The sequence below is a fragment of the Leptosomus discolor genome, chromosome 19, assembly GCF_034619465.1.
Source record: "Leptosomus discolor isolate bLepDis1 chromosome 19, bLepDis1.hap2, whole genome shotgun sequence".
Classification (NCBI taxonomy): Eukaryota; Metazoa; Chordata; class Aves; order Leptosomiformes; family Leptosomidae; genus Leptosomus; species Leptosomus discolor.
Genome location: NC_141409.1, coordinates 11,720,509 through 11,747,291, shown reverse-complemented (window position 1 = coordinate 11,747,291; position 26,783 = coordinate 11,720,509). Strand labels below are relative to the sequence as shown.

The 26,783-nt window shown below is 51.1% G+C and overlaps 1 protein-coding gene across 4 annotated transcripts in view; it reads left to right on the top strand.

The window, feature by feature from the left end:
* Positions 1 to 26,783, top strand: part of KCNT1 (potassium sodium-activated channel subfamily T member 1) — an 88,395-nt gene that overhangs the window by 7,687 nt on the left and 53,925 nt on the right. For 2 of the 4 annotated variants that reach the window (XM_086475601.1, XM_086475600.1), the window contains exon 2: positions 8,871 to 9,050. In XM_086475601.1, coding sequence (XP_086331727.1) covers positions 8,871 to 9,050 — 180 coding nt within the window. Of the gene's footprint in view, positions 1 to 8,870; positions 9,051 to 26,783 lie in introns of those variants that run through there. The other 2 variants (XM_086475604.1, XM_086475603.1) reach the window with 1 other exon arrangement.

Sequence of the window (26,783 nt, the reverse complement as noted above, 5' to 3'; positions counted from 1 at the left end):
TTATCCCTGTGTGCAACAGCACCCTGTCATTAAAGACCCGGGTGATTTCCCAGGGGAGCCGGGTGTGCACAGCCTCTGAAATCCCCAGCGGGACTGATGGGGCCCCACAGTGAGGGCTCGTTTCTCACTTCCAGCAGTGTGAGTCTTGGTGACTTGATTTCTTGAGCATTGGGGATGATTTGGCTTTTAAATGAACTTGCATGTGCTCCCAGGCAAACCCAACACCGTGATAAGTTAAAAAAGGGTCGTGTCCTTGCTGGGACAGGGCTGGGTGCTCCGGGAAACCTGCTCCTCAGCATATAGCTCCTACAAGGAAGATATAGTTTAATGTTGTAATCCATAAATAGCCCTGGAGATCGCTGGGTCAGGAATTTCCTGCAAGGGTTAGTGACCTTGGCTCGGCAGGATGAGTGCGTTTTGGGTTTGCCCCTCCTTCCGAGGCTGTTCCCGGCTGAGATGCTGGGAAGAGCACTGTGCTGTGGGTGCTCCTGAGCCTGTCCCCCGTGGGAAGGGATGGCTGGGCTGGGTGGCTGCAGGGAGAGCTTGGCTGGAGGCTCGTGTCTGTCCTGTCCTTGGGTGCAGATGGCTGGTGCGAGTGGTTTGCTTCCAGCGTGGAGTTGTTCACCTCCGGAGGAAGGCGAGCGAGTGAGGTCCTGCCGGTCCTGCCGGAGCGAGACCCTTGTCCAAGGAGGTTGGGATGGGGAGCAGAGCTGCGGCCTGAGGAAAGCAGGGATTGGTATGTTGTGCTGGAAGTGATCATCCGAGCTAATTTGCACTCTATTTGCATATTTACACAATAGACGAAACCGATTGCAAATGGACCATTATGCTCTATTGTCTGGCTCTGATGGGGAGCACTAATCCTGCTTGGAGCTATCCTTACCCTTGCTGCGGGGATGCGGCTCTGGCAGCGAATCAGCACCGGGGTGAGGAGGTGTCTGGTCCAGTGGGTCCTGCTCTGCCCCCCAGGGGGTTCTGCTCTACCCTGGGCACCGATCGAGGGCCTGGTCCTGGCACCGCCCTGTCCGTGTGCTCCTTGAATTCCTTTTTCTGCCCTTGTGCTGATGGCTCTCCCAGGCAGATGGCGTGCCCAGGTCCCCAGCGCTTGGCACAGCAGGGACCTGTGGGTGGCAGACGCAGCGCTTACGAAACTAAAAACCCAGAGAATTCGGTGACACCTGGAAGCTGCTGGGCTTGGGAGATGGAGCCCAGGCTGGTTCCCTGCACCAGCCACTGCAAACGCTTTCTTCAGCTTTTTTTTCCTCTCTCTCCTACTTAGTATTGCTAAGGAAAATTGAGGAGTTAAGTGCCTTTTCCTTCCAGGAGGCTCTTTGAGAGAGGCTGAAGCCTGTTTGCTGCCAGAAGTTGGGGGATATTTTTTGAACTGCAGCAATGTCTGCAATGCACTTTGCTAAATGGCCGAGGTTTGGGGTTGCTCTGGCTGGCCCTTGGTGCATCCCTTCTCCTGCGCTCCTCATCTCCCTCCCCATCAGCCCTTCCCTGCCATCTTCAGCCTGGTCTTTGTCCCACACGGTTGCAGCTGCCTCACAAACCTCTGCAAAAGGGAAGGATGGCGCAGGAGATGCCAAAAGTAAAATAGCGAGGGTTAAACTGGAAACTTGGTGTGGAAAGGGCTCCCAAGGTGTCCCTTCTGTCACCTCCCCACCATGGCACATACCTGTGCCTCTGGCAGAGGAACAGGGAGCTGGAGCACACGGACTGGGGTGGGCAGCGAGGAAGGCACTGGGGTAAGTCAGTGGGCTGCAGAATGAGACGAAACCTGGCCATGTGCCGCCGTCTCACTTCACCGGTGTGGCAGCCTTAGCCCAGGCTTGAGGAGAGGGAGCTAGTCCCCTCTCCTGCCAGGAGGATGTGCTTCCCTTCCCTCCTTTCTCCCAGTGTTGTTTAGGCTTTGGGATCACCAGAGACATCAGCAGGACTTGTTTACCTTTGCTTCTGCTGGCAACACCTCCAGCACTGCCCGGGACCTCCTTGCAGGATGCTCTTGAGGAAGGGGCTGGCTGTGGCTCGCTCCTCCTGGTTCCCTTGCCCTCGGCAGGGCCATGGATGGATAGCTTCACCGACCTCGCAGCCATCGGGGCTGGAGGAGCTGAGCTGCTGCCTGAGCCACTCATTTTTGGGATCGAAGAAGAGTGAAAAGATTTGTCAGCGGGGCTGTGCCTTCCGTGAGTTTTACCCTGTTGTACAAAGAGTCCATGTGCATCAGGCCAGAAGGGGACGGGGAGATGTGGGGCTGAATTGCTAATACGGGGTTGTCTAATAAGAAAAATGGCTGTGGACGTGGAAGGTACAGTTTCTACTTCTGTCTTCTAGAAAATAGCATTGCCAGTGGGGGGAAGGCTCGTGGAGCTTTGCACTGACTCACGCTTCCTGTTCATTTTCAACGTGAAATACACAAAATGCTAATTTTTCCGTGAGGCCTGTGGTGCTAAATTGCCTCCGCTTGTTGGAAGCGAAGCGATGGATGGGTTTGTCACAGGGCTCAGCGGTTCTGTGGAAGTTTTGAGCAACAGCAGCCCCTGACGTGGACAGTCCAACCATCCACGGAGGTGCAAGTTTGGATGCAGGAGTTTAAACTGGGAGACTGAGCGCTTCATATATTGTGTATATATATGTGTGTGTGTATGTGTGCTCTGCAGCTGTTGTACCCACAAACATGACTGGGGCCAGAGCTGCTCAGAGTATCTGGAAATAATGACTTGGGTGTTATGATGGGCCTGTTCACATCTCTTGGAGCACTAAACTCTGAATCAAAAAGCATAAAATCCATGGCCATTGTACAAGTAACAAGAAGCTGACAAAACTATTAAATAAAATGGAAGGTGGCTGCTTGCAGAAGTGTTTGTGAAGCAGAGAAAATGATCTTCTTGAAGGAAATATACCCCCCATCTTTCCCTGATTCCCCTTTTCTGTACCAACCTCAGGGCGTTGTGCCTGGGGCTTTAGCGCTGGGCTTTTTAGCTCTTTTTCATGCATTATCAGAGAGTAACTTTGCAAGCTCAGTAGTTCACAATTCCTGTCCCCCTGGTTTGATCTGTGGCGTTGCTCACCATAAATGCTCCTTTCATGTGATTGTTCCACGCAGGTGTGGCAGGGGTGGGCTCTGCTCGTGCACCCGGCAGCGTTTGTGCTTCTTATTGATTACTGTTAAGGTTGGGAGTCCTTCTGATTGCAAAGATTTATCACTTGGCCATGGGGCTTATACCTAGAAAACAGAAGAGATGGTTTTAATGTTGTATTTTTTGGGGGAAAGAACCCTACCACTTGGCCTGTGCATGCACTCCTCTCCAGCACGACCCCTCGCAGGAGGCCATTCAGTCCACACCTTGATGTAGAAGACCCTCCTGTGGCTCTGGACACGTTGTCTGGGTTCCAGGACTGCTGGTCTCTATGAATGGCATCAGTGTGTCACCGTACAACCTCTAGGGAGGGAGAGGGGACGGTGGGATGACAATCTGGGGCTCTTCCTCTGTCAAGCTGAGACATAACTGACAGCGATGTTCACTGGTGCTCACAGGGAGGTGAGGTGGGACCTGGCCTGCACGTGTGTTTGCCTGCCCGTGTGCGTGTGGATCCGCTGCTTTCCTTCCCTGCGTGGTCTTTGCCCTCTGCTCTGGCCGAGCTGTGTCGTGCTGCCATGCCAGCTCACTGCCCCTCCTCGCCAAGGCAGCGGTGCCAAGGCCTGCAGCAGTCCCGTGCCACCGGTGTGGGAGGCGGGTGCTGCTTCCAGCCCGGCTCTGGAGACCGAGCATGCGTCTCCCCACGCGCTGGGGCCATTAGGAGACCCCACAGGGATGTCACTCAGAAGCGAAAAAAACAGCAAAAAGAGAGGGGAGAACAACTGTAACCCGGTAACCATAAGAGCTGTGGGAGGAGAAGCAAATAGATGATTGTATGTATTTTAATAAATATAGAATAAGAAAGGGCAGAATTTCCTGTGCGGCTTTGTTCATTGGAGAGGCTCTCGGAGCCTGGCAGCGGCTGAGCTTGCGTTCACTGCTCGACCAGGGATGCAGGGCCAGACTCTGCTGCCACGGCTGGTGAAATGCTGTGGCAGGGAGGAGAGGACATGGCAGGGTCCTTGCTGTCCTGGGGCAGCCTGGCTCCAAGAGTCCTTGTGAGGAGCGTCCCATCCCTTGAGTGCAGTCTAGACACCGTTGCCCCATGATGGGTCTGGGCCAGCAAAGAGCAGCTGGAGGCTCCTGCCCCACCAGTGCCCATTTGCTGCCCAAAAGGTTGGGCTTAGCCTGGCCACGGTGAGGGCTTTGCCTCTCTGACAACAGGGTGTGCTGCAGCCCCACGTCTCTGCCAGGGGCAAGAGAAAGGTCAGACCCTGCGTCTGACTCTCACTCCACCATAGCTCTCCGCCAGGGGTTGTCCTTTCTGTCCTGGTGTTGCAGTGTGTGCCAGGTACCGAAGCTTGAGGAAAAATGGCTTTGCCTGGGGAGGGGATGTTGAGATTGGACACAAGGTACTTGCTTTCCTGGCTACACATCCAGACTCCTTGGACATCTTCCTGGGGAAAGGATGGAGTTGAGACAGACAGCTGCCAGCAGGACCTCGTGCCTCTGGCTTCTTTTACAGTGGGAGAGGAGGGATTTAGACTGTAGGTTATGCAAGAATGCCCCTTGTAGGTTCAGCTGTTTCTTCTGTTCGTGCACCCCAGCCCCTAGAAGGAAGAGCAAAAGGGCATTCTGGGAGGGTCCTCAATAGTTTTTGGTGCTGACAGAGCAGGCAGTGTCACTGAGAGCTTTGGAGCTCCTGATGGTGCCTGGCAGATGCAGGCAGTTACATTATGCAGGTACCAGAACATGGGATTTATGGGATCTGTTGATGACCCTGGGCGGTTTGGGATTGGTTTGTGGCGGGAAACAGGAGGACGCCCTGTGGTTTCTGTGGTGTGTAGCGTGCAAGGAAGCAGAAGAGGAACTTGGGTTGTGTCCTTCCTCTTCTTTGACATATATAGTCAAAAATAATAACAAAAATCCTAAAATACATTGCAACAAGCTCCCAGCCCGCGGAGTTTCCTCTGCAGCAAAGCTGCCTCCTGGGTGCTGGGAACCCAAACAGCCTCTGATGAGCTCTGCATGCGTTGCAGAGCCCCTGCGGCCAGGCACAGCCCCAGCCGGCACAGGCAGATGTGTGGGCTGTCACCGGTCTTCTGCCTGCGTTTCCAGTCTCAGGGGATGGTGCTGTCAGCAGCGTAGCTTTCCTGTGTGCCCGGGGTGGAAATCCAGCAAAGGAAGAACGGGATTGCGACCAGCCCACGCGTGAGAAAGCTTATTGAAGAAGCCCAAGGTTGGTGCAGCTCTGAGGCTCCTGCTAGAGTGTGCCCCAAGGGGCAGCTGTGTTTGCTAAACTGGGATGGTGGTTGTGTCTAGCTGCGGTTTAACGGTAGGAGAGATCAACAGGGAGCTCTGGTTTGGATCACACTCATCTTGATCCCAGTTCCTGTGTTCCCAAGAGGCTGAGCAGTAGGGTGTCCCCCTCCCGGCGTGCCGATCGCTGCCGGGGAGCTGGCCAAGCTGGGGGAGAGACGGTGTCGTAGTGAGAAAGTGGAATAGTGTTGAGGTTTCCATATGCTGATTACAGCGTGAATTTTTAGTGGTACATGGTTCTGGAGGAAGTAAGGAAAGAGAAGATAAAAATAAAGCTGCAGTCCTGTATTTAGCTATAAACCACTTTGGGATTTTTTTTTCCAGTAGTATTTGAAGACTATGCAATAAACAAGCTTGTTCATGAATTTTTTACTTTGCACCACTACTGCTTTGAAGAAGTAGCTGGGTTCTGTGGCATTTCTATAGCTCAGAATCCCTATGGCCAAGAGAGGAGGGTTGCAAGTTCTCTGTGCCGATGTCAGGAGATCTGTGTGTGGTTCAGGAGCACTTTTTGCTAAGACACTGGTGTGCAGCGTATTTTAAAGTCACTGTGTAATTGATAAAGACATGATTATCAAATAGGTACATGCAGTATTTGTCTGAACCTTCATCCAGAATAAACAAATGTGCCAAATTTTTGAAATTCTGAATGATTTCATATGCAAGAATAAGAGAGAATATATTCAAAATGTAGCTGCTACTGCGGATGGGAGAAGAAACTCAGATGCAAATAAAGAGCAGAAATTGTGTTTCCAGAGATACTGATATAAATGGATTTTACTACAATTTCTTAACGCTAGTAAGGGACAGTGGTAAATATTTGCTTTGTTTCATGAATCTGACACATGATCTGAGGCCAAGAGAGATGGATTAATTTCGTTTGAAAAGAATCGTGTGGAGTTTAAAAAAAAAACCACACCCAAACCCCAAAAGACAAGTGTCTGACATTTGGAGAGGATGGCTGTGTATAGATATGCGTGTCCTTAGCTTTCAGTGGGGGCAGAATGACAGTGGACCTGCCCGCCTGGACCTCGGGCAGTGGGAGCCGTGGGAGTGTAAGGCAGGGTGGTAGCTCGGTGTAACGGTGCCCTTTCCACATGGCAGTCGGTGTGTCTGTGGCTGTGCAGCTGTAGCACTTGGTGTTTCCTCCAGGAAAGGAAACAACGTGCTCCTTTAAATCAAGGGAAATGACTCTGTGTGCCACTCTCCTTCAAATGCAGCTGTAATTGCCCACATTTGGAGCCATGCACCTTGCTCCCCACTTTAAAGTGTGCCTCACAGTCAGAGGCACACTGAAAGTCCGGTTTTATGATGCCATCCTGGCCTCAGAGCACTAAGAAATCTCAGCTGGGCTAGCTTTGCTGGAGGCGGCCTGGAGAAGGTATGCTTTTGGCATAATTTATCACATTAAGCCAAGCCCTAAGAGGAAAGACTTAATTGTGGCTTTTTTTTTTTTTTTTTTTTTTTTTTTTTTTTTTTTTGTGATTAGATTAATTTTAGATCCTCCTTTGCAATGTGAGCTAGAGATGGTCAGCTAACTTCTCTGCTTCTATCCAGAGGGAGGACTTGAGTTGACAGGGGTTTGGCTTGATTTCTCTTAAAGATGAAGTTTTGGATCAATGTGTATCATAGAATAACCTCCCTGATGCCCAAGGCCCTGCACAGACACATTCCTCAGTACAGAGCCTCGGCTGCGCTGTGCATATGGCAGCTAAAAGGAACTGAAAAGCCCTGGGGGTATAGAATTAAGTGGCAAATAACTTCAGTGAAAATCATCCGAAGTGCTGAGAGTGAGCTGCATTGTCTTCTGGGGCTGTGTTCAGCAGAAATTTCACATGCTGGTTGCTCTTCCAGAAACTTGGGAAGAGCAGCTGATCAGGACTTTGGAGCCTGGTCAGCTGGGAACTTATTTACAAAGGTTTGAGTTGTTAAAGGTAGAAGACGGTCTGAGGAGCCTCAGATCACATCTCTGCAGCCAGCAGCAAAACCCCTAGATGCCTGCTTATTGCTAATTTAGTATTCAGCTGTTTGAAGCTCTTTTGCCTGTATATAGCTTCTGCAGTATGTACTGGAGGCAAAGCTGTGGGAAGGTGGCAGGAGTGGGTTGGAGAGGCTTTGGGTGAGACCCTTGGAAGTACATCTGACAGCAGTTGGAGCCTTTCAGCTATTTGTCTGCCTCATGCTCCAAAGTTACATGTGAGGTACAAAGAATCAGCTCACTACAGAGCCACCAGGTCTCCCCTTCCAAGCGCTCACTGTCCTTCCGCCTTTCCACAAAGGGTCCATGAAATTTGAGTTCCTATCATGGAACGGATAAATTTTGCTGATGAAGCCAAACAGCCGGGAGCTGTGATCTTGCCTTGTGTGTCTGTATGCTGGCTTTACAGCATTGAATGGCTTTGCTGCCTTGTGAAGGGAAGTTCAGCTCAACCCTGATCTGCTATAATTAGTAGCTCTAGCTGACACGGGGAGCAGTGTCATACTCATGTTCTGGTTGGTAGATGTGGTTTGAAAAAGGAGACCAAAGACAAGCTCTTCACCCTCTGAAATGGTAGTTTGAGAGCTGGTTGAGTTTCATCTCTTTTCTGTGTGGCAGGGCAGACTGCGTGTATCTGGACCGTAGACAGCTGTCTTTGAGCAATCACCTTGGGTCTCTCCCAAGCGATGTGATCCCCCCACCCTCGATCAGAGACATCAGCACGCCAAGGGGTGCATGATATATCCTCCTGGCCACGACACTTGGCAGCTGGACAGATGACTGACTCATCAGTGTTCACAGTTTCTCGTTTAATACTGGGGCTGTTCAGATGATTTGTGTGCCGGCAGCCTGGAGAGGAGGCTCTGCTTCTGCTCCCAGCACGGTTGTGGAGCCATCGCCTCGTCTGCCTCCCATCCCTACTTTTCTTTGCGAGGGGGGAGGCCGGGGGTGGATCTGGATTGGGTTGTCAGCTGAAGATCTATCTTGTGAGCAGTTTGATTTCCTCCTAGCCGCTTGGGCTTTTCCATTGGCTCCTCTTGCTCTCCGTGGCTCGCCTGCTGAGGAGCAAATGTCCTGCGCGCAGCGGGCTGCGGGGCGCTCCGGGGGACCGGGCTCCGCGCCGTGCCCACCCCGCCGGCCCCTCGCCTGAGGCCGGCCGAGCCCCCTCGCCACCCATGCCCCCGGGGGGAGCGCTCTGCAGGGGGGGCCCCGCCGCCTGCCCCGCAATGTAATCGCAGCCGGCGGGCTGCCAGCCTCCCCCGGCGCGGGGGGGGGGGGGGGGGGGCGGCGGCGGTTCGGGGCAGCGCCGGGCGGTGCGTGCCGGGGTGCGGGATTGCGCGGGGCCGGCCCCGGAGGAGGTGCCGGGGCGGGGGCGGGCGGCGGCGGCGGGGTGGGGGGGAGCGGGCAGGGCAGGGCAAGGCAAGGCAGGGCGTCTGTCGTGTGTGTCCCCCCCCCACCTCCTCATTGCCTCTGCCCCCCCTTCTCTCCCGCAGGCTTTCGTCGCCCGGCGGCTGCGGCGACGGGGACGGCGGCGGGAGCCGCAAGAGCGGGGTCATTTTGGACATCGCCGCCCTGAAGATGACGGAGCTGGAGTCCGAGGTGCTGCCCTTGCCGCCCCGGTACCGCTTCCGCGATCTGCTGCTGGGGGACCAGTCCTTCCAGAGCGACGACAGGTTCGGGGCGTAGCGGGGGAGGAGGGGGGGGGACGGACACGGGGACGCACCGCGGGGGGGGCGGGTAGGGAGGGAGACACATACCGGGGGACACGCAGTCCCCGGGGATGGGGACAAATACCTGGGGTTGGGGACACGAACCTGGGACACCCGCGGAGCCCCCCCTCCGGGTGGGACACCCGGGCCCCGGGGGTGCGGTGGGGGGGGCGCGGAGCTCTCCGCGGTGCTGATCCCCCCCCGCCCGGTGCGGAGCTCTCCGCGGTGCTGATCCCCGCGGAGCGCGGAGCTCTCCGCGGTGCTGACGGCCGGTTCCCGTCGCGGCGGCCTCGGCGGGCTGGGGGGGGGGGGTGGGGGGGGTGGCGTGCGGGAGCGTTCGGAGCCTGCGGGCACTGGGATGCGTCCGCAGGAACCAGTGGTCATGCCCGGGCGAGGCGAGGGAGCACTGGGGTGTGTGGGGTGTGCTGGGGGCCACAGGGATGGGCGTGGGTGTGCCTCGGCACCTGGAACGTGTGGGTGTTGCAGGACTGGTGGACATGCCAGAGGTGCTGGGCATTGGAAGTTGTGGGTATACTGGTCCAGCAGACATTGAGATGTGTGGGTATACTGGGCAGCTTGCTGTGTTTGGGAGTCCCGTGAAGGAGGAAAAGGGCCCACTGCCTGGGAGGTACATGGGGTAAAATGGATGAGTGAGGGGCTGGTGAAACTCCCCGTTAAGCCGTATGCAGAGTTTGGGCTGAGCACAGACATTTATTTAGGAGGTAAGGCTCATCCAGGCTGTCCTCAGAGGCTGTCTTTGCAACAGGGGATGCTGATGGGAGCAGAGTAACTCTAAAGAGCTGCTGTGGATGTGGCACAACTCTCCCTTTCTTGGGCTGCCTAGAGAAATGGCCTTTATGGGTTGAGCACCAAGCCTGCTATTCCTGGCTGGCTGGCAGGGATTTATTACCAGGTTTAGTGAGCTAAAGCAGAAGGAGGAATGCCATGAGTGGCAAGTGAATTCCATGAACAGAGCAGTTAAATGAAGAGGAACAAGAACAACCCTTCCTTCAACTCTGTTCATATAATAAAAATCAAGGTGATACAGTGCTAACGGGGAGTCAGTAAGATTGTCATCTTTTCCCACCAATTAATTGATTGATGTAAACCGAGAGAGATGTAACTCTTGTTGAGAAAACCCCTTTAATTGCTGGTGAGTTAGCCTTTAGCTAGCTGCTGTGTATTTGGTATGCCTGCATCAAGGCTTTTGTGCATCTGAATTAAAAGGTCATTTCATTTTATTTTTTTTTTTAATGTGTACAAGTGTCATGCAAAAAAAAAAAAGGAATTTGACTTTGAGAATGTGGGATTTACAAATGTTTTAAATAAGTGTTCCTAACTTTTATAGCTGCATAAGAATTGGTCTGTCTTGAAAATGAGTCTGTGATCCTCAAGACTTTAAAACCCAGATTTCCTTAACAGGCATTTAAACATTAATATAGTTTTATAGCATAAGGTGAGAGGTTGATAGGAAATCCCTGCTGCAGAAAATGCCTGGGTTTCAGAATGATTATGATATGGCTCATTTGGATGAGTTTGAAGTTTAGAGCTTTAATAGTTTTCATATTTAAGTATTTGAATGGATCTGAAATATAGAAGTTGGCAATTGCAGATTGTGTTTTTTCCGTGTTTCACTGGTATACTCATTAATCTTCATTTTCATCTAGATTTGAGTGTTTCTGATTCACAATCTCTCTTTAATTTTAGCGTGGAGATACTCTGGATTATTTTGTTAAATTCATTAGCCTTGTTTCTGAAGATATCTTTGTTTCACTGGCTTTATGTGCTGCTATCTTTGGTTGTTTGACTTTCCCCTTCATCTAGAAAATGCTGAAAACCTCACAGTGTGTTTGGGAATGCAAATCTATGAGCACACGTTTGCTATTCACATGTAGTCCTCTCAACTTCACTGGGAGTTGAGGTGAGCCACTGCTGTAGTCTTTTGGAAGTGGTGCTGTTAGGCCTCAGTTTCAGTCCAAGTCATTAGTGATGCTGGGACCTTAGAGATGAAGCAAGCTCTCTGGAGTAGTGACAACTGGTAGATTAGTTTGTTCCAAACCAACTGAGTAAGGAGCTGATTTAGGCTAGCAGAAGAAAAGCAGAAAGCCCTTTCGACTTTTCTGTGCTGATAAATACTAAGCAGCTCAGAGCTGTGCTTTGAAGCGCTTTGTTACAGCCCTGACAGGAATGTGCTGAGGAAAATTCCCCCGTGTAAACAGCATGGGGAAGCGCGAATGGTGAAACAGAGCTCGTTTGACTTACAGATGTAACACTGCAAGCAAACACCAAGAGCACTAAATATCTCATTTATTTATAAAAGTAATGCCAAAAACATTAGTGTCTCAAATATCTGCTTTTGAAACACTCCCCTAGAATGATAGTGTGCTGATGAAAGTGAGGAGGTGTCTGGGGTCAGCAGAAGACTGAAAGGGTGGGAGGCCATTGGGGAATCCGGATTTCGCTCGCTGCTTCTGGGGAATTTGAACCGCTTCTGTTAGAGCTGTATTAATCCATCCTTATCGCAGAGGATGCTGAGGAGACACCAACAGTGGGCTGAAGGAAGAGAATGAGGTAATGCTGGAGCTTGAGAGATGAGAGCTTGCTGGAACAAGAGATAATTAGAGAGCTGTGGTATGGCAGGAGGAAAGAGCATGTCCAGATAACCCACAGAACTGAAAGAACTAATCAGTGCATATGAGGTGGAACAGGTAAAACAGGCTGCTTCTGTTTTACTTGTCTGTTTAGAATGTGAAAGGTGAAGACAGCCAGTCTAACTACGTGAGGCTTACTCTTTGGCAGGTAGACTGACTGACATGAGAATTCAAATAATACTTCAAGTGTTGTGTGGAGGATGGTAATAAATCAGCCAGGAAGCAAACAGGAAGAGACTGGCTGGAAGAGAAATAGGAGACGTAAATGGATTTGTGCAACGGAGAGAGAAAAGCCTAATGACAAGTGAACCTAAAGCTGGCAAATGGAAGTGCTCCTTCCAACATCTTCCTATTTGTCTTTGGAACTCACTGCCATGAGGCATCTGGAAGACTCTGGGCTCAGCTGTATTCGAATGCAGCGCAACAGTATTTAAAGACCACACTTGACATTTTTGCAAGGCAGGTCTTTAGATTATGGAACAGGACTAATTGCCATTCAGCTCTAAATTTCCAGAGGACACAAACTGCTGTCTCAGGACATAAATCTGACTAATGGGGATGGGAGGTAATTCCTCCTTTGGGGAAAGAAGGTTCTTTTTGGGAACATCGAAGTTGTCTCAGTTGTCTGGCATAAGACCTGTCTGGTTTAGAAGTTTTTCTCTCTTGTTTTGGAAGGTCCTGTCAATGTCAATACTGGGAGAAAGTGAGGTCTGGTCTGCTTCCTTATAGCAGTATTGCATTTCTCATCTCACCGACGTTTTGTTGTGAAAGTGTTCAGTGCCACTGGAATATGACAGTAAAGGCAGAGTTTAAGATGTTGGGCCTGTAACAAAGAGAAGGTGAAGAGCTGGGGGCACGAATACTGCTTGTGCCTGGCTGCCCTTTCCCACGCTTGACACAGGACTCCTCCAGTCACGGGCATCCTCTGTGCAGCGGTACCTGTGTGTGCAGGAGCAAGGCCAAGGGGTGCTGCTGGAAGGGAGAAGGAGCTGAGCGCTGCATCCCATCAGTGCTGCAAATTCAGGCTCTGTGAGGAAGGCTTCTGTGCTAAAGTGGTACTGGTATTTGCTGATTAAAGGCAGCTGAGAAAGCACGTCTGCTGAATTGATAAATATTGTTTTATACCACAAGCTGTGGCGTCCCTTTGATCTTTGCTGTCCTGACTACGGCAGTTTTTGATCTCCTGCATTCTCTTTTCTTGGACAGTGCTGACAACTGGGTTGGGGCATGTATAAAAAAAGCCCATAAATAAAATTAAACTGTATCTCAGAGAAGTGCCATTAGGAGCTTATTCGCTGCCTAATTTAAATAGTCTGAATACTTTCCAGAAAATCGTCATCAGAAGCCACAGTCCTATTTACAGTAGCAAGAAGTAATGGATGTCACTTTGATTAAGTGCATTTTTTGAGGCTAATTATCAGCAAAGAATCATTTTGATGGTTGAGGATGTTTGGAAAAGCTGCTTGTGCAGACGAATTCAGCAGCATCTGAAGTTTTAGCATCTCCTGTTTCAAATCAAAGATTTTTTGAATGTTGCATAACCAAGAAAAGAGAGGCTTTTAACAACTGGGGTGAATGCTTTTAAGTTTCTCTTTCCAGGTTAGCTAGATTTTGAAAACTTCTTTGTCTGTTAACTGCATCTGGTCTTTGTCTCTTGAATTTGTCACTTAGTGGTGGCTCTAAATCATGGATTGGATTATAGTTGGCACAAGCAAACCAGAGTGCTGAAATATCAGGCTTGTAGGATCTTATCTTTGCAGTTTTCATGCTAACGTGCCCCAAGTGACTTCCTCATCAAATGCATCATTACGTTAATGGATCTGAGCAGTTTTGTGTCCCTCTGTCAGGTTCCTTGAGTGTGTCTGCGGCTGAATGCCCACTTCATTGCCGTTTCATTTAATGAGCAATTTCTCTCATTTTATTTGGAAGATGCAGATGCTAATTTGAAAATTCCAATTTGTATCCAGAAGTTAGAGACATTTCTTTCTGTGATGCTGACGTAATGGCCAATATTTTAGGCTCTGGACTGCGATGTCTGTTCAGGCTGCGCTTGTGAAGGTTTGTACCTGGGTTTAGGAGATCCAGCTCTGATGCCTGTGTGCCACAAAATTCCTCTGGCGAAGGCTCTTCATCTCCCAGCAGTTTGAGCCCTTGCTTGTGAAAGCAGGATGAAGGTATTTATCGCCTGATACCCATTCCCTCAGTAAGAATGTAAGACCCGGTCTCCCACCAGCTCCGTGTGCCAAATCTCTCAAGGGGTGACTCAGTCTCGGTTGTGACGCCTGAGCCCGGCTCCAAACCGAATCAGAAATGACACTGGTGATGACGGCGGGATCGAAACAGAAACTTGGGAGTGCCTGTGTGACCACTTGAATTGAATTGCTTCTCCTCCGCTTTTGCCACCTGGCAAAGCAAAATCGAAACATTTATTAATTAGATCAAGACATTTTCCTGAGTCAAGGCTTTGTCAGAAAGTTTCTGTCTGACAGCACACAAGCAAGTGTCGGCTCCAGGATGCTCAGCCAGCCAGTGGCAGCAACCCTGCTCCTGGCAGGAGTGATCGCTGCTCCGCTTGCCGGGCAGCACGGCAAGTCGGGCAGGTGACACATACTGGGGTAGCTCTTGCCAAAGTAGATGCCTACAGCTCTGCTGTGTCAACCAAGGCTGTGGACAAGACCGAATTCAGACCCCAGGTGCCATCTAAGTTGTTGGAGAAGCTGCCAGAGTTTTCTAGGGGGGGGGGAGAGAGTGGACACAATGTGCTCCTCCAATGGGGCTTGTTGCTACTCTCTGAGTGAGTGGGCAGGGGCACCCCAGGCCACCAGGCATGGCTCTGGAGCGTGGTGCCTTAGGTCAGACTGGCAAAGCTTATAGTAATATAGGGAAAAAAGCACATGGGGCAGGGTGTTGGTGTCCTTAATTCTGCTGTTGGTCCAGTTCACCACCTTGCATGGAAGAGTAACCAGAAGTCTGCACTCCTGGGTGGCTGGGTCCTCTCCAGCGGGGGTGGCTGCAGCAGGTCCTATCTCTTAACAGAGGCAGAATCGACATGTGTCACCGCTGGATTCCTCAGCCCAGCTCCAGATGGGATACACCACGGTGAAGAGTGTGTTGGAAGCCTGAGACAGCTTTATAACATGGATTTGGGTTTTCTTGTGTTTGTAGATTCTTTTCTTTTAATGCTAGATAACATTCTTTATTGCAGTTTGCTTTTTCAGCTGTTCTGAAAGGCTGCAGGGATGATTACTAACGTGGTGTCTTAATTGAAGTACTGTTGAGAGTTTTTTATGTGGATATCTCCTTGTAGCTATTGGTGTGCCTTTGAGTATTAATCTTAAGGCAGGAACCCCTGGACATCAGCAGGAATATTAGGAAAGTTATGAAAATAATAGAGTAAGAGAAAAAATGCACTTCTCTTATAATTATATCTATTATTTTATATTAAAAAGTCATTACTCATTTCAGGGATATTGCTTTTATTGTAAGTAACAGACGCTTGCTGGTAATAAAAGTAAGTGCACGTAGCAGTCTGGTGGAATGAGTGGGGGTGTCTCTGGAGTGCTGCAGCATGTACAGCTGTGCCCTGGTGAAAAGGAAGAACAACATTGATTTTCAGTTATTTAGTACAATTTAACACTAAGGGCTCAAATTTCCATCCCTCCCTGGTGTATTTCCTTGGTTTATTTACTTCCACTTTGGTTTCTCTTCAATTTATTGGGAGGATGGGCTTAAAAGGGAAAACATAGTGTTTCAAGTTGCCTGAGGGTACCTATCCAAGTGAAGGGGAAAGCACGAGCAAGAGTGGCAGAGGGCCACGTCCCTGCTGAGAGCGGTGGGTGTAGTCCCAGCAGAGACTTCAACTGGTTGAGGATCTGGGGTTTTTTTTGGCTCATGTTGTGTGCGAGAGCAAAGGGGAAGGACAGGGCCATGGGGTGGAGCGACAGCCCTCCCAACCCAGCAGCAAGCGCTCGGTCTCCAGGCGCTCTGCAAGGTGGGCAGGCTGTCAGGGCAGCCCCTGGGTGGCTGAGCTTGGCCTTACTCCCCTCAACCAGTTGTACAGGAGACACCGAAAGTCCTAAGTGAAGTTTCCTGCACTGAAACTAAAGAAACAGAGTGCAGAGTGGCATGAAACATGTTGGAGTCTTGGGTCCTACCGTGGTTAACTAGGGCAAATCTCCTTCCACGTGTTCTTGGCATGAGACTGAAGCCCGGTGGGGACATCGCCGGTTGCTCCAGCTGTGCGTGGGCCTGGTGCACCTTTCTGCCTGGGGCTTCTTGGAGCTCCTGTGCTCAGCGGTCGGCTGCTTAGACTTGCCGATAAAAAGCAGAGAACAGAAATCACATGCGAGCCAGTGGAAGAAGCTTGGGTGCATGTAAGATCTTGGCACAGATCTACAAGGGACGTGGGTCCCTTTTGCACCGGGAAGCATCGCGGGTGTGAGTCTGTGTCCACATGTCCGGTCAAGAAGCGATATTTGTCATTCACAGCAAAGCCCCGTGTCTCAGAAATCAATGGGAGCGTTGTCGTTGGCTTGGGTGAGGGTGGAAGGTCGGGCTGAGACTGAAGCTGTCACCGCTGCCGTAGTGACAGTATGAGAAACAACTTGGCAGCTGTAGCTGTAATTGCAGAGAATGTATTAAATTTTTCTGCTATGTTTTCCCTCTACTTTATCTCATCACAGTTGCATCTTTGTTCCCAAGGGAAATAATTTATTGCCATTCTGAAGGTGGTGCTCAGTCCTTTTCCTCTGCACAACCTGTTCGGTGACTGACTGCATGTAGGGAGCGTTGGAGCTCAGGCGTCCCCCGCTCGCTGCCTCGGGGGAGATGGGGGCTGAACTCCTGCCACACCATCGCTGCCTTCTGCAGCCAGCCCTGTCCTAATGCCGGCTCTGCTTGGGCGTGAGCTGCTCTCTCATAGACCCCGGGTGGTCGTGGTAAAAGAGATCACAAGCAGAGCCTGAATAAATTGGTTAGTAATTCCCCCCCTTGTACATTCTCCTGTAAGGCAAAGCATCTCAGAGACTTCGTTTTGTGGCAGACTATGCCGCAGAGGAGTTTAGAGAGGAAAAATGTCCTGAAATTTGAATCAAAACATCTCTGTTTTTGAGAAATTCCACCAATAGAGAGGATTAATTCTTTATTGTCTACTATTTTCAGCTCTGCTTATCAAGACAGACATGAACACATTGCCTGCTGAAGCCCTGCAGCTAGTGCAGATTTCCTTGCCATGCTGCATTTGCCTCTGCTCCACTGGCACTTGCTTGGATCCGTAGCAAGCTGTAGGTATTAATTTGCAAACAAAACTCCTCCTGTTCCTCCTGACTGACAGCTCAGTGAATGGGTCATGGGGGCACTGTACAAATCTCTCGCCAGCTACCTACAGAACTGTGCTGGCCGCAGTTTGCCTGTGAAGGGTTGGCAGGGCAGGCTGCTGGGCGGTGCAAGGCTAAGCAGCACCAGCCTCCAAGTCCCTGGATCTGGGGATTTCTTCTGTTATCAATCTACTAATTTGCTGCATTGCTGCAATAAAAAAAATCATTTTTTCTTCCATTCTTTCTTACCTTTCAGAGAGTTCGGAGTTTAGATCACATTGCTACACAACACTTGGTATAAAAGGATATTGTTGAGTTTCATCTGCCATCATGACCTTACTTTCTTTCTTTGTGGAGCGTTTAGTTGCCATTTTAGCAAATTCATGGCTGGCTGTTTTACTGCAGGGAGACGATCGAAGTCCAACCTGCTGGAGAACGCAGGCCCCTGGGGGTGAAGGTCTGTGGGGAACGACAGTCTCTGCTCTCCTCTCCTGTCCCAGCAATTTGATTGTGGGTGTCTTAAACTCTCCCCTGCCTAGCCAGAGGGCTGGGAGGAGGTTTCCAGGGTTGCAGGTCCCTTGGATAGGCTTTGGCATCACCCCTTTAATTATTCTAGACAATAAATAATTGATAATGAAGAAGTTCGAGGTGATAGAGTTGAGATCCAGGGCTCAAGTCTAGGCAGGACAGATATGTTGTGGACAATACTGCATTATTAGCAAATTCAATTAAAAAAAAAAAAAAGAAGAGATGTTTTCCAAATCTCTCAAGCTCAGAAAACTTGTCCCTTCAAGCAGGAAGCCTGTAGTAGTGGGTGAAGCAATGCTTTGCAACAGTTATGTTCATTTGCAAGCACTGTAAAGAGTTATTTTCTGTTCTAAAACTACATCAGACATTTGTTGCAGGGGGCAGGCGTGCTCGGCAAGGGCCGTCCACAGCTTTCTGGAAGAACTCCAGCAGCTTTGAGTCAGCTTTGCCTCTTTGGACTTGCACCAGGGCCACAATTGCACGGTCTTGCTTATGCCTTCTTCCTAAAGACACACCATCTGGTTCTCTTCGGATCATCATCCACAAGAGCCGGCCTGGGGCCGTGCCGTTTGCTGACCGTCAGGCAGGGCGCAGCAGCAGCAGCGTGTCCTGAGTGGAAGCTGTCACGCCAAGTCTGCAGGCAGGCGAAACGCGTCGGGGTCGTGACGTCTCCACAGCAATCGCTCTGCGGTCGCTTCCAGCCCGCTGGGTGCAAGCCCTCTATTTCGGGAACGCAAGGCTCTGCAGTCAGATGGTGTCTGCTGCGTGCGAGGGTGCCCGTACGCAGGCGTGTTTGCCCCCGTGTTTTTCTGTGGTCGCTTCCCCATCGAGCAGGGTCCCTCTTGCAATGGAGGGGGTGCATCTTGCTCGCCCTCTGTCCAACCCAAGGCCAGCGTTGTTTTTCCCCGCCTGCCTTTCTGCAGCAGCTGTGTGGGTGTGCATGTACGTGTAGTGTGATGTACAAGTAGCCATGGCCACAGCCCTCCAGAGTTCAGAGCCGGGCCGGGCCGGGGGTGCAGCCGGAGGGAAGGAAGGAGGAATTGTGCCGAAGGCTGAGGATAACAGCGTACGCTGAGCGAGCCCGTTAGCCGGGGGGTGGGTAGCTCGTGGGGTGGGTAGCTCGTGAGGTCAGCTGGGTTACGTAGGGTGAAACGGCCGTGAAATAAATGGGTGAGAGAAGTGATTTGCTTCAACGGCGAAAGACTGAAACGTGGTGAGAGGAGGGACGAGCGCAGTGAGGTGTTGCCTCGGTGAAGCAGGGAGGTTCATTCACACCTTCCCTTTGTAACGTTACTCTTTTGATGTATTGAAGTCTTGCCTGATGCGAGCTGAAAAATAGAGTGAGCGTAGGTCTTGTACCTGAATGTGTCGGTTCAAGAATAATCTGCTTTTGCTCAGCCTGCAGCCACCGCTTGCAAAATTGGGCTCTAGTGAGGTGGTGGCTGCTGCGCGGCAGCGTGCTGCTGTGCCGCTGTGCGCCTCGGCACGCTCCCACGGGCTGGAACTGAAGCTCCCCCAGCGCTGGAGATGCTCCCAGCTGCGGTGTGAGGAGCAACACAGAGCCCTCGCCTCTTCCCTTGGGGAGCAGAGCAGCGGAGCAGCTTTCCGCTGCCTGGGGAGGGGTTTGAGTCCCGGGAGTCTCCAGGAGCTGAGGGAGAGGAGTGCGGGTGTTTGTTGTGGCCGGTGCAAACCTCCTGCTGTTGCTTGAGGGTGTCCACCTCAGGCACGAGCTGCTTTCTCACCCGCATGGCATCGCTCCCCTGACCTGCATGGGGCTGCCCAGTGACTGACCCTTGCTCTGTGCCCTGCAGCGGCTGGTTTACTGAGCCGGATTTCATGTCTACTGTTGTCACCAGTTTCTTTGTCACAGACGATTTTCGCTGCTGCTCTTCTATAACACAGTGGTAGAGCCCTCTTGAGGACAACACAAACATGACTCCTACCCAACAAAACTCCCCAAACCCAGGGTAAAACTGTGATTCTATTATTCTCTCCAGGACTCTTTGCTGTCACCTGTCTTTTGCTTGTAGCTTTGCATAAAGCTGACTGGTGTGGTGCGTTTGCAGATGGATACACTGTCTGCGGGGTGCAAGGGGGCATGGAGGGGGTATGTCCGTGTCTCCTGTCCAGGCAACGGACCTTATACTCGCCCTGCAACAGCAGCTTAGCTGAGGCTGGAGGCTGAGATCCTCCACCCGGCCTGATCCTGCCTGGGGACGTGCGAGGCTCCTGAGGAAGATGCTGTCATCCTCCTGGCTGCAGGTCCTGAACCTCTTGGAGTTAAATGGGGATGTGCAGGTTGTATTCCACCTTCCTCGAGTTCTGCTTGCTCTTCTTCATGTGCTGGCTGTTTTCTGGTGCTGGTTTGCAGAGGGCTGGGATGTGTTCCTCGCTCTGGGCTGGGGCTTGTTGCTCTCCTGCAGCACTGGGAACAGACACGGCTACGGTGTGTCTGTCAGGCCCTGCTATCTGGTACACCAGCAGGATTGTTTGAAAAAGTTTCATTTTAAGGTTGGGCGAAACCCACCACATCATCTGTGATCGGTCTGTGATGGAGATAGGCTGGGTTTTGTTAACTTTGGGTGGTGATTCCTGCTGTGTTCTCTCGCCTGGCAGGCTGTGGCTCCCGCGGGGCCTTTCGCGGCGCGTTTGGGCTCTGTGCCGCTCAGACCCAGCTCCAGCCGACGGGCTCGTGTAGCCGCCATCCACCAGCGCTGCAGATCGGCACGGCAGCGGGTCTGCGGTGTCTTTGGGAAGGAACCGTGGGGGAGTGCGGCGGGGAGGCTGCGGAGCGAGTGCCGGTACTACCGCGGCTGTGTTTGGATTAGTGACTCTGCCGCGTTTCCTGCAGCCCACGCAGGCTCCCGCAGGAGCAGGAGTGTTGCTCTGCAAATTTAGCAGCTACCTTTCGGCAGGGAGCAATTACTTTTTGGGCTGTGGGTAGAGTCATCGAGCCTTTCTGCGTGTCTCATACCCGTTCCCGGTGCGCTGGTGGTGACTGTTAACGAAGCCGTTGCTTTGGTTGAGCTTTGCTGCAATCGGTTTCTGACTTCTGATCAATACAAGCAGATTTATTTGGGAACTGGACTTTCCAAAGGCTGTGCTGCTGCTTTGGCCATGGGTCAGCGCCCCTGTGACTCCAGCACCCATTGCTCGGGTGCCAAGCAGCAGTTAGAGCATGAAGCACAAACGCTGTGGCTCAGTGGCAGAGTACGTTCTACCTCCCCGATGGCAGGAGCTGTCAAGAAAAATGTCTCCTCTGTCTAGGAGAGAGGAATGTTTCTGGGGAGCAGGTGGTGAGGATGTTTAGCAAATGTCAGCTTGAGACCTTGCCATCCTGTGGGCAGAAGTGACATTGCTGAGAAATGTGTTATCCTGTCAGAAAGAAGCAAAAAATCCACCAGCTAAATGTTTACGAGCAAGGTAGGCCTTTGCCAAAAGCGGGTGTTTTTCCAACCCTGAGACTCACGGAGTGAAAGCTCCTCGGCGCGGTGGGAATTCTGCTCCTGCACACGCGGAGGCTGAAGGCAGGAGCTGTCGGCACCGAGCAGGCAGGGCATCGCCAGCCCTCCTGGGCAGAGGCTGCCAGCCCCTGCTGACCCCTGAGCCACAGCTCCCGCCTTCTCTTCTGGGTTGCTTTTTACTCCCTTGGCTCTGGATTGTAGCAAGAAGCAGCCTCTGAGCTTTCCCCTGCCTCTACTGGGGAGCCCGGAGCCTTGATCTGTGGGGGCGGCGGGAGGATCCCCCCTCCTTCCCCTTCTGCACTGAGCCGGGACCAGACAGGGACGATGCCAGACGAGCGACTCTGGCGAGATGCAGATGCCTCTGAGCGAGGTTTGGCCATGCAGCTCGTGTAAGTTGGGTTTTGACAGAGCTTGGGTAGCAGGGGCTCAGCCAGCTCTGCCGTTTATCACTGGTCCTGACGCAATATCTGTGCTTTTTACCGGAGAGATAAGGCAACCTGCGTCCCGCCGCAGGCAGAGAGGAAGCCAACGCTCTCAGTTTAGAGATTATCTTGAGCCTTCTGCTGGTTCAGCTGAGTTGGTCTCATAGCTCTTGCCATTAGGACATCAGCATCTGCGTTATTTCTGAATGCCTTAATCAATCCCCTAGAGCTATTTAATTTGAAAGTGGCCTTCTTACTGCGTGCGGTGTGCTAGTTTGTATGGGAGCAAAAAAGCTTCCACAGAAAGGTTTCCTGCAGACAGGTGCTAAATACAGTTTTTCAAAACTCAGACACTTTCTAAAACTTTTCGGACAAACTATGGATGTGACTGCATGACTGGGAGTGGGGAGAGCTGCAGAGACCTAGAGAAACTCCTTCGCCAAGTGTCCATGTGTCAACGTGTACAGCCTATAATTACATCTGGGCTAATAGCTCCGTATGGGAGTATTGTTTGAAAAATTTCTAATTTAATAAAATAGATAGTAATTGGTTATTAGAAGAGAGTTTAATTGAAACAATTGGCATGCACGCTAGTGTGCTAATTTAGTTTGGTATTTATAATGCACAGCCACAGTGTTTGTTCAAGGACAGAGAAATGGGTATTAGGTGGTGCCTGTATTTCTCAGTGAGAAGTTACAGCTCGTCGCTGAAAAGACGTTTATTTGAGGAAGCTATTTAGTCGCTGTTCTTGAGCTTGGATTTCGAAGATGAATTTGCTTCATTACAGTTTGATGCAATTACGCCCACACTGCTGAGAGCGAAGGCCTCCTCTGACACTTCAGTTCCCACTTCGGATGACTTGAGATTGGTCTTTCTAGTCATCCGGAGCAGCTCCACCTCTCTGGCACAGGGACATACCCTTCCTGAGGCGCTCACACACACATACGTGCATGAGTGTGCTCGCCCACATGCCGGCATGCACGCACGGAAGGGGATGTTCATCCTCCCTACGCACCCTTTCATCCTTGCTTGTCTGAAGTTCCTCAAGACCTGTACACATGGCATCAGCTCCAGCTCAGTAAATTGGCACCACGAGGTTTTCCCATGTGGAGAAAGACTTTCTAGTCTCATTCCAGAGTGGAAATCTCTCAAGTTGCCATCTCAGAGCTGATGTACAGGGATTGCCATGAGCTGGAGGGTTCTGCTGCAGGAGTTAGTAGTCTGTCGGGTCACTGAAAGTGTTACATGGTGAAGAGATGGTGACACAAAGAGCCATTACATCTCACCAGCCTCTTCCAGAGCTGACATTCAACAATTGTTCCTTTTCATCTTTCTCCAAAGTGCTTTTAAAGCTCAATATTGTCACTGTGTTTGGATTCTTCCCACGCAGTACCCGCACTTAGAACTGCCCAGTGCTGATAGAGGGGTTTATTGCCAGCAGCTATTGTGCTAAAATCAAGAGGAAAACCAATTTCTAGTCAGCTCTTGTTATGGTCTCTAATGGGAGAGATTTCTTTCTCGCTAAGAACTTGTAAATGCATTTTAATGCCGGATGCAGGGCTCTGTGGCTAGGAAATGTTCAGCCTTCCAGGATGCAGCAGCACAAATATTTCTGCTTACAGACATGTGCAAAACACATTGCAGATGTACGAAGGACAGATGCCTTCCCAATGGGGAAGTTAAAATCCCAAACCTGACAGCTATGAAAAAGAGCAAAGCCCAGCTATCAGACCCCAAAGCTTGCTCTCCAGTGCCCCGGGACGTGCCTCATACAGCTTCATGAGGGAGTCCTGGCTGGCAGATCTGTGCAGCAGGTTCAGGTTAAGCCCAAAAGATGGATTAAGTAAATCCGAAGCCACCGCTTGGATGGCAAGGCTATGTGAAGGAAGCCCTGTGCTAGTGTGGAGAGGAGGGAAAGCGTCTTCTGCTCCGTCTGTGACGTGCAGGTTTTCCCAAGAGAAGCTGGTGATGCGCTTTGCCCCAGGAAGGCATCCAGCTTTGGAGGTGAGGGGCGAGGTTTGTTGGTCATGTCAGCGTGCTGAAGCAGGAGGCACTATGCCAGGCGTGGCTTTGCCCTGCTGGATGGAGCTGGCATTCGCACCCCCAGGGATCGCGCTGCCATCGTTGTGTGTGTTTCTGAGCTCCTGAGGGACTCGCTGCTTCAGAGGGAGCAAGTTAGGGGAACGTGGATCGGGCTTTCAGCGGGAGGGAGAAGGCAAAGGAGGGACGTTCATCTCTGTTGCAGGGAATTATGAAAGATTGAGATGAAATGCATGTCTAGATGAGTCCTGTGCCCTTTTCCAGTGTTGTGGGTGGGTTTTTATGAGCTGCTGTGGTCCCCGTTCCCTTTCGAAGAAGGGTGAATCACGAGAGGCACAGCGGGTGCTGCTGATCCAGTCAGTATTAGTGAGCGCAGGAGAGCGCTGGGATCCACTTTGGGGCCTGATGGAAGCTTTTCTTGAGCACCTTTTGAGAACTGGAACAGTTATCCCACCTTCTAAGGCCTTTTTTGCCCTCTAAGCTATCCTGTTTCCCACTGCCAGATCTTAGGGAGAGAAAAGAGTACCGCTGAACCTGCTGGTGCTGGTATTAACACAATCATAATATAATTTGATCTTGATCCCATTAAACACCCTTAGTGATCAGAGAGTTTCTCACTTGGTTTAATGGACTCTTTTCCAGATGATAAGGCTGCAAGATCAGACTCTTGTCTGTTTATTAAACAATCTTTCTTCCTAAAAGCTTCTGCCTGGCCAGAATGAATATAAATGGAGAGGATGGTATTTGCAGTTCAGTCTTTAAGGAGACACTGTGTAAAAAATTGGAGCCTACTCCTCTTTATTTTTCTGTTTCCTTAGATGTGAGGTGAGAACAGGCTGAGACATTTTTTTATAAGGTGTGCTCTTTACTGTAAATGTATAAGGCAGTCGAGACCCAGCATCCGTGAAATAGCATCTGCTGTCAGACTGACTCCTGGAGCAGATATTCCTTCCCAACAGATGATTTGGTCATGGGAGTTGAACCAGAAGGTGACAAGCAGATAAGACCAACAGTGTATAATAACCTGACCTAAAATCCTCTTCTGTGGCTTTAGTTCAACTTTTCCTTTTGACTGGGTGTGCTCGGCAGAAGGTAGTGCGGCTCTTGCACACGTATGGAAGCACTTTTGTCTCCTCTGGGGAGGATTTCGGGGGGGGGGGGTGGTGTGTGCAGAAGAGGCCTCTGGAGCCTCTGACATCAGATGTTTAACGCAGTCATCTGCACACTTTACTCCTTTATTTCAGAGTACACAAAGTGGGTAGACACCCGACATAGCAAAAGACCTTTGCCATCGTATAACTGCTGTGTTTAAGGCTTTTGGGAACATGGTGCCTGTTCGTGGTGGCGGTTCAGGTGGCTGAAGACACAAGAACCCTTTCTTTTCTTTTTAATGTCTCCGTGCTGACCCCTGCTTTTGGCTGAGTGTGTAAACAGAGAGACCCTGTTTGTCAGATCTCCAACAGCATCTGGGCGCAGCACGAGCTTTGAGTAGGGCATTGCCCATCACCTGGCTGGCAGGGACTCCTGTCTCATGGCAGAGCTTTCAGCTACAGCATGCTACGATTGGTAAGCAAATTTTTCTCATTGAAGTTAAAATAAGAAACGTACTTGAAGATCAATGGTCTGGTACAACCCCTTGTTCTAGTCCTTCCCACACACCATGATGAGGCTGTCATAGGCTCCATGGAGTTCATGCCTGATTTCTGCAGCACATTGTGAATTTCCCTTTGTACAGACTTGCCATTTTCTCTGTCTTATATAATGTATTACAAAATGAACGGTGACAGAAACGGGAAATGTATGGCAAATGGTACCTAGCGTGATCCAGCGACCCTGGGGAGGGAAGAAAGTCTTATTACTGTGTGGCACAGTTGGCAGAGCTGATAGAGAGCCCCAAAGCCCAGGTTTCTCCTTTGAAGATTCAACTTTTTTAAAAACAGCAACAACCACAAAAAAAAAAAAAACAAGAAAAAAAGTTTTAAGAAGGTTTTTAGATGCTAAAATTCTCCACATTTTAAGCAGAAACTCTTAGGGCCATTTAATAAGTAAACACTGCTTTGTGGTTTAACAGATCATTTCATTAAAATTTTAATACTTTAGTAACAAAGTTGCTGCAAAAAATGTCACGCAAAAAAGGCTCGGAGTCCTTTAAAACTGCAAAGTAGGAATCACTTTGGCATTTAGAAAGTCTCTGTGAAATTGCTTCCTGGAGAGCTCTGCCGGGGGAGCTCTGCGAGGTGTTTTGCAGCAGCGGGCGAGCTGCCTGCGCTCCCGGCTCATTGAACGCCGTGGTGGGTCTCCAGCCGGAGCGCCCTCAGCTCCTGAAGGCACTTTGCTGCTGGGCTGGGGATAGCGAGAGCTCGAAGGGCTCGTGGGAGGCTGCGCGAGGAGGCACAAGGTGCTGCCTGTCACGTCCCCTGGGAAAAGCTGGGATGAGTCCCGGGGGTGCAGGGTGTCCCCTGGTGCGGAGCGTTAGTGGACAGTGTGCTGCAGGAGTTGGGGGTGAGCGTGCCGCTGATGTCCGTCCTGCCCTTGGCCGCTGGCCGAGGAAGCTCAGAGCATCCCTCTCCTTTCTCCGGGTCTTGGCTCAGGAGGAGGGCAGCAGGGGAAGGTCCTGGCCTCGGAAGGGAGCCGCGAGGCTCCGTCCCTTGGAAAGGCTGGAGCGAAGTTAGAGAACTGCCGCGGTAATTACGCCTCGTGACATGGATTTATTGCCTCCTCCTGACCGACAGCTTGGGCGCGGGGACCTCTCCGTCCCCACGGGCATCACGAGGGGCACTCAGGGATGTTTACAAGGTGCTTTCAGATTCCCGGGGAGGAAAGTACTGCACAAACGCTTGGAGTAATAAACATTTATGGCGCAAAGATCGTTAGAGTTGGGAGGCAACAAATGGCAGCTACGGGCAGTGGAGAGCGGTCACCCAGCCTGCTCATCCCTGGGAAAGCGGCTCTGCCCAGGAACTCCCTGCTCCTCCTGGCTGGGTTTGGGTCCTGCCCTGCCACCTTCTCTGAGCATCGCTGCCTGCCTTCCTGCTCACCGCATTGCTCTGCCTCCCTGCGCAGAGCCGGGGCTGACTCATGCTCTGGAAAGCGCTGCCCGTCCCTGCCGGCACAGGCTGCCAGCTCTGCCTGGGTGAGGACCCCGGCGCTGGTCTCATTAAATCTTGGGAAGCAGATAGTGACCCTGTTAGGTACTCATCTGGAAAAGTGACTGTGCCTGATTACTTTGCTCTGCCTGGAGACTTTCATGCTTCCTTTGCAGATATATATTTAGATT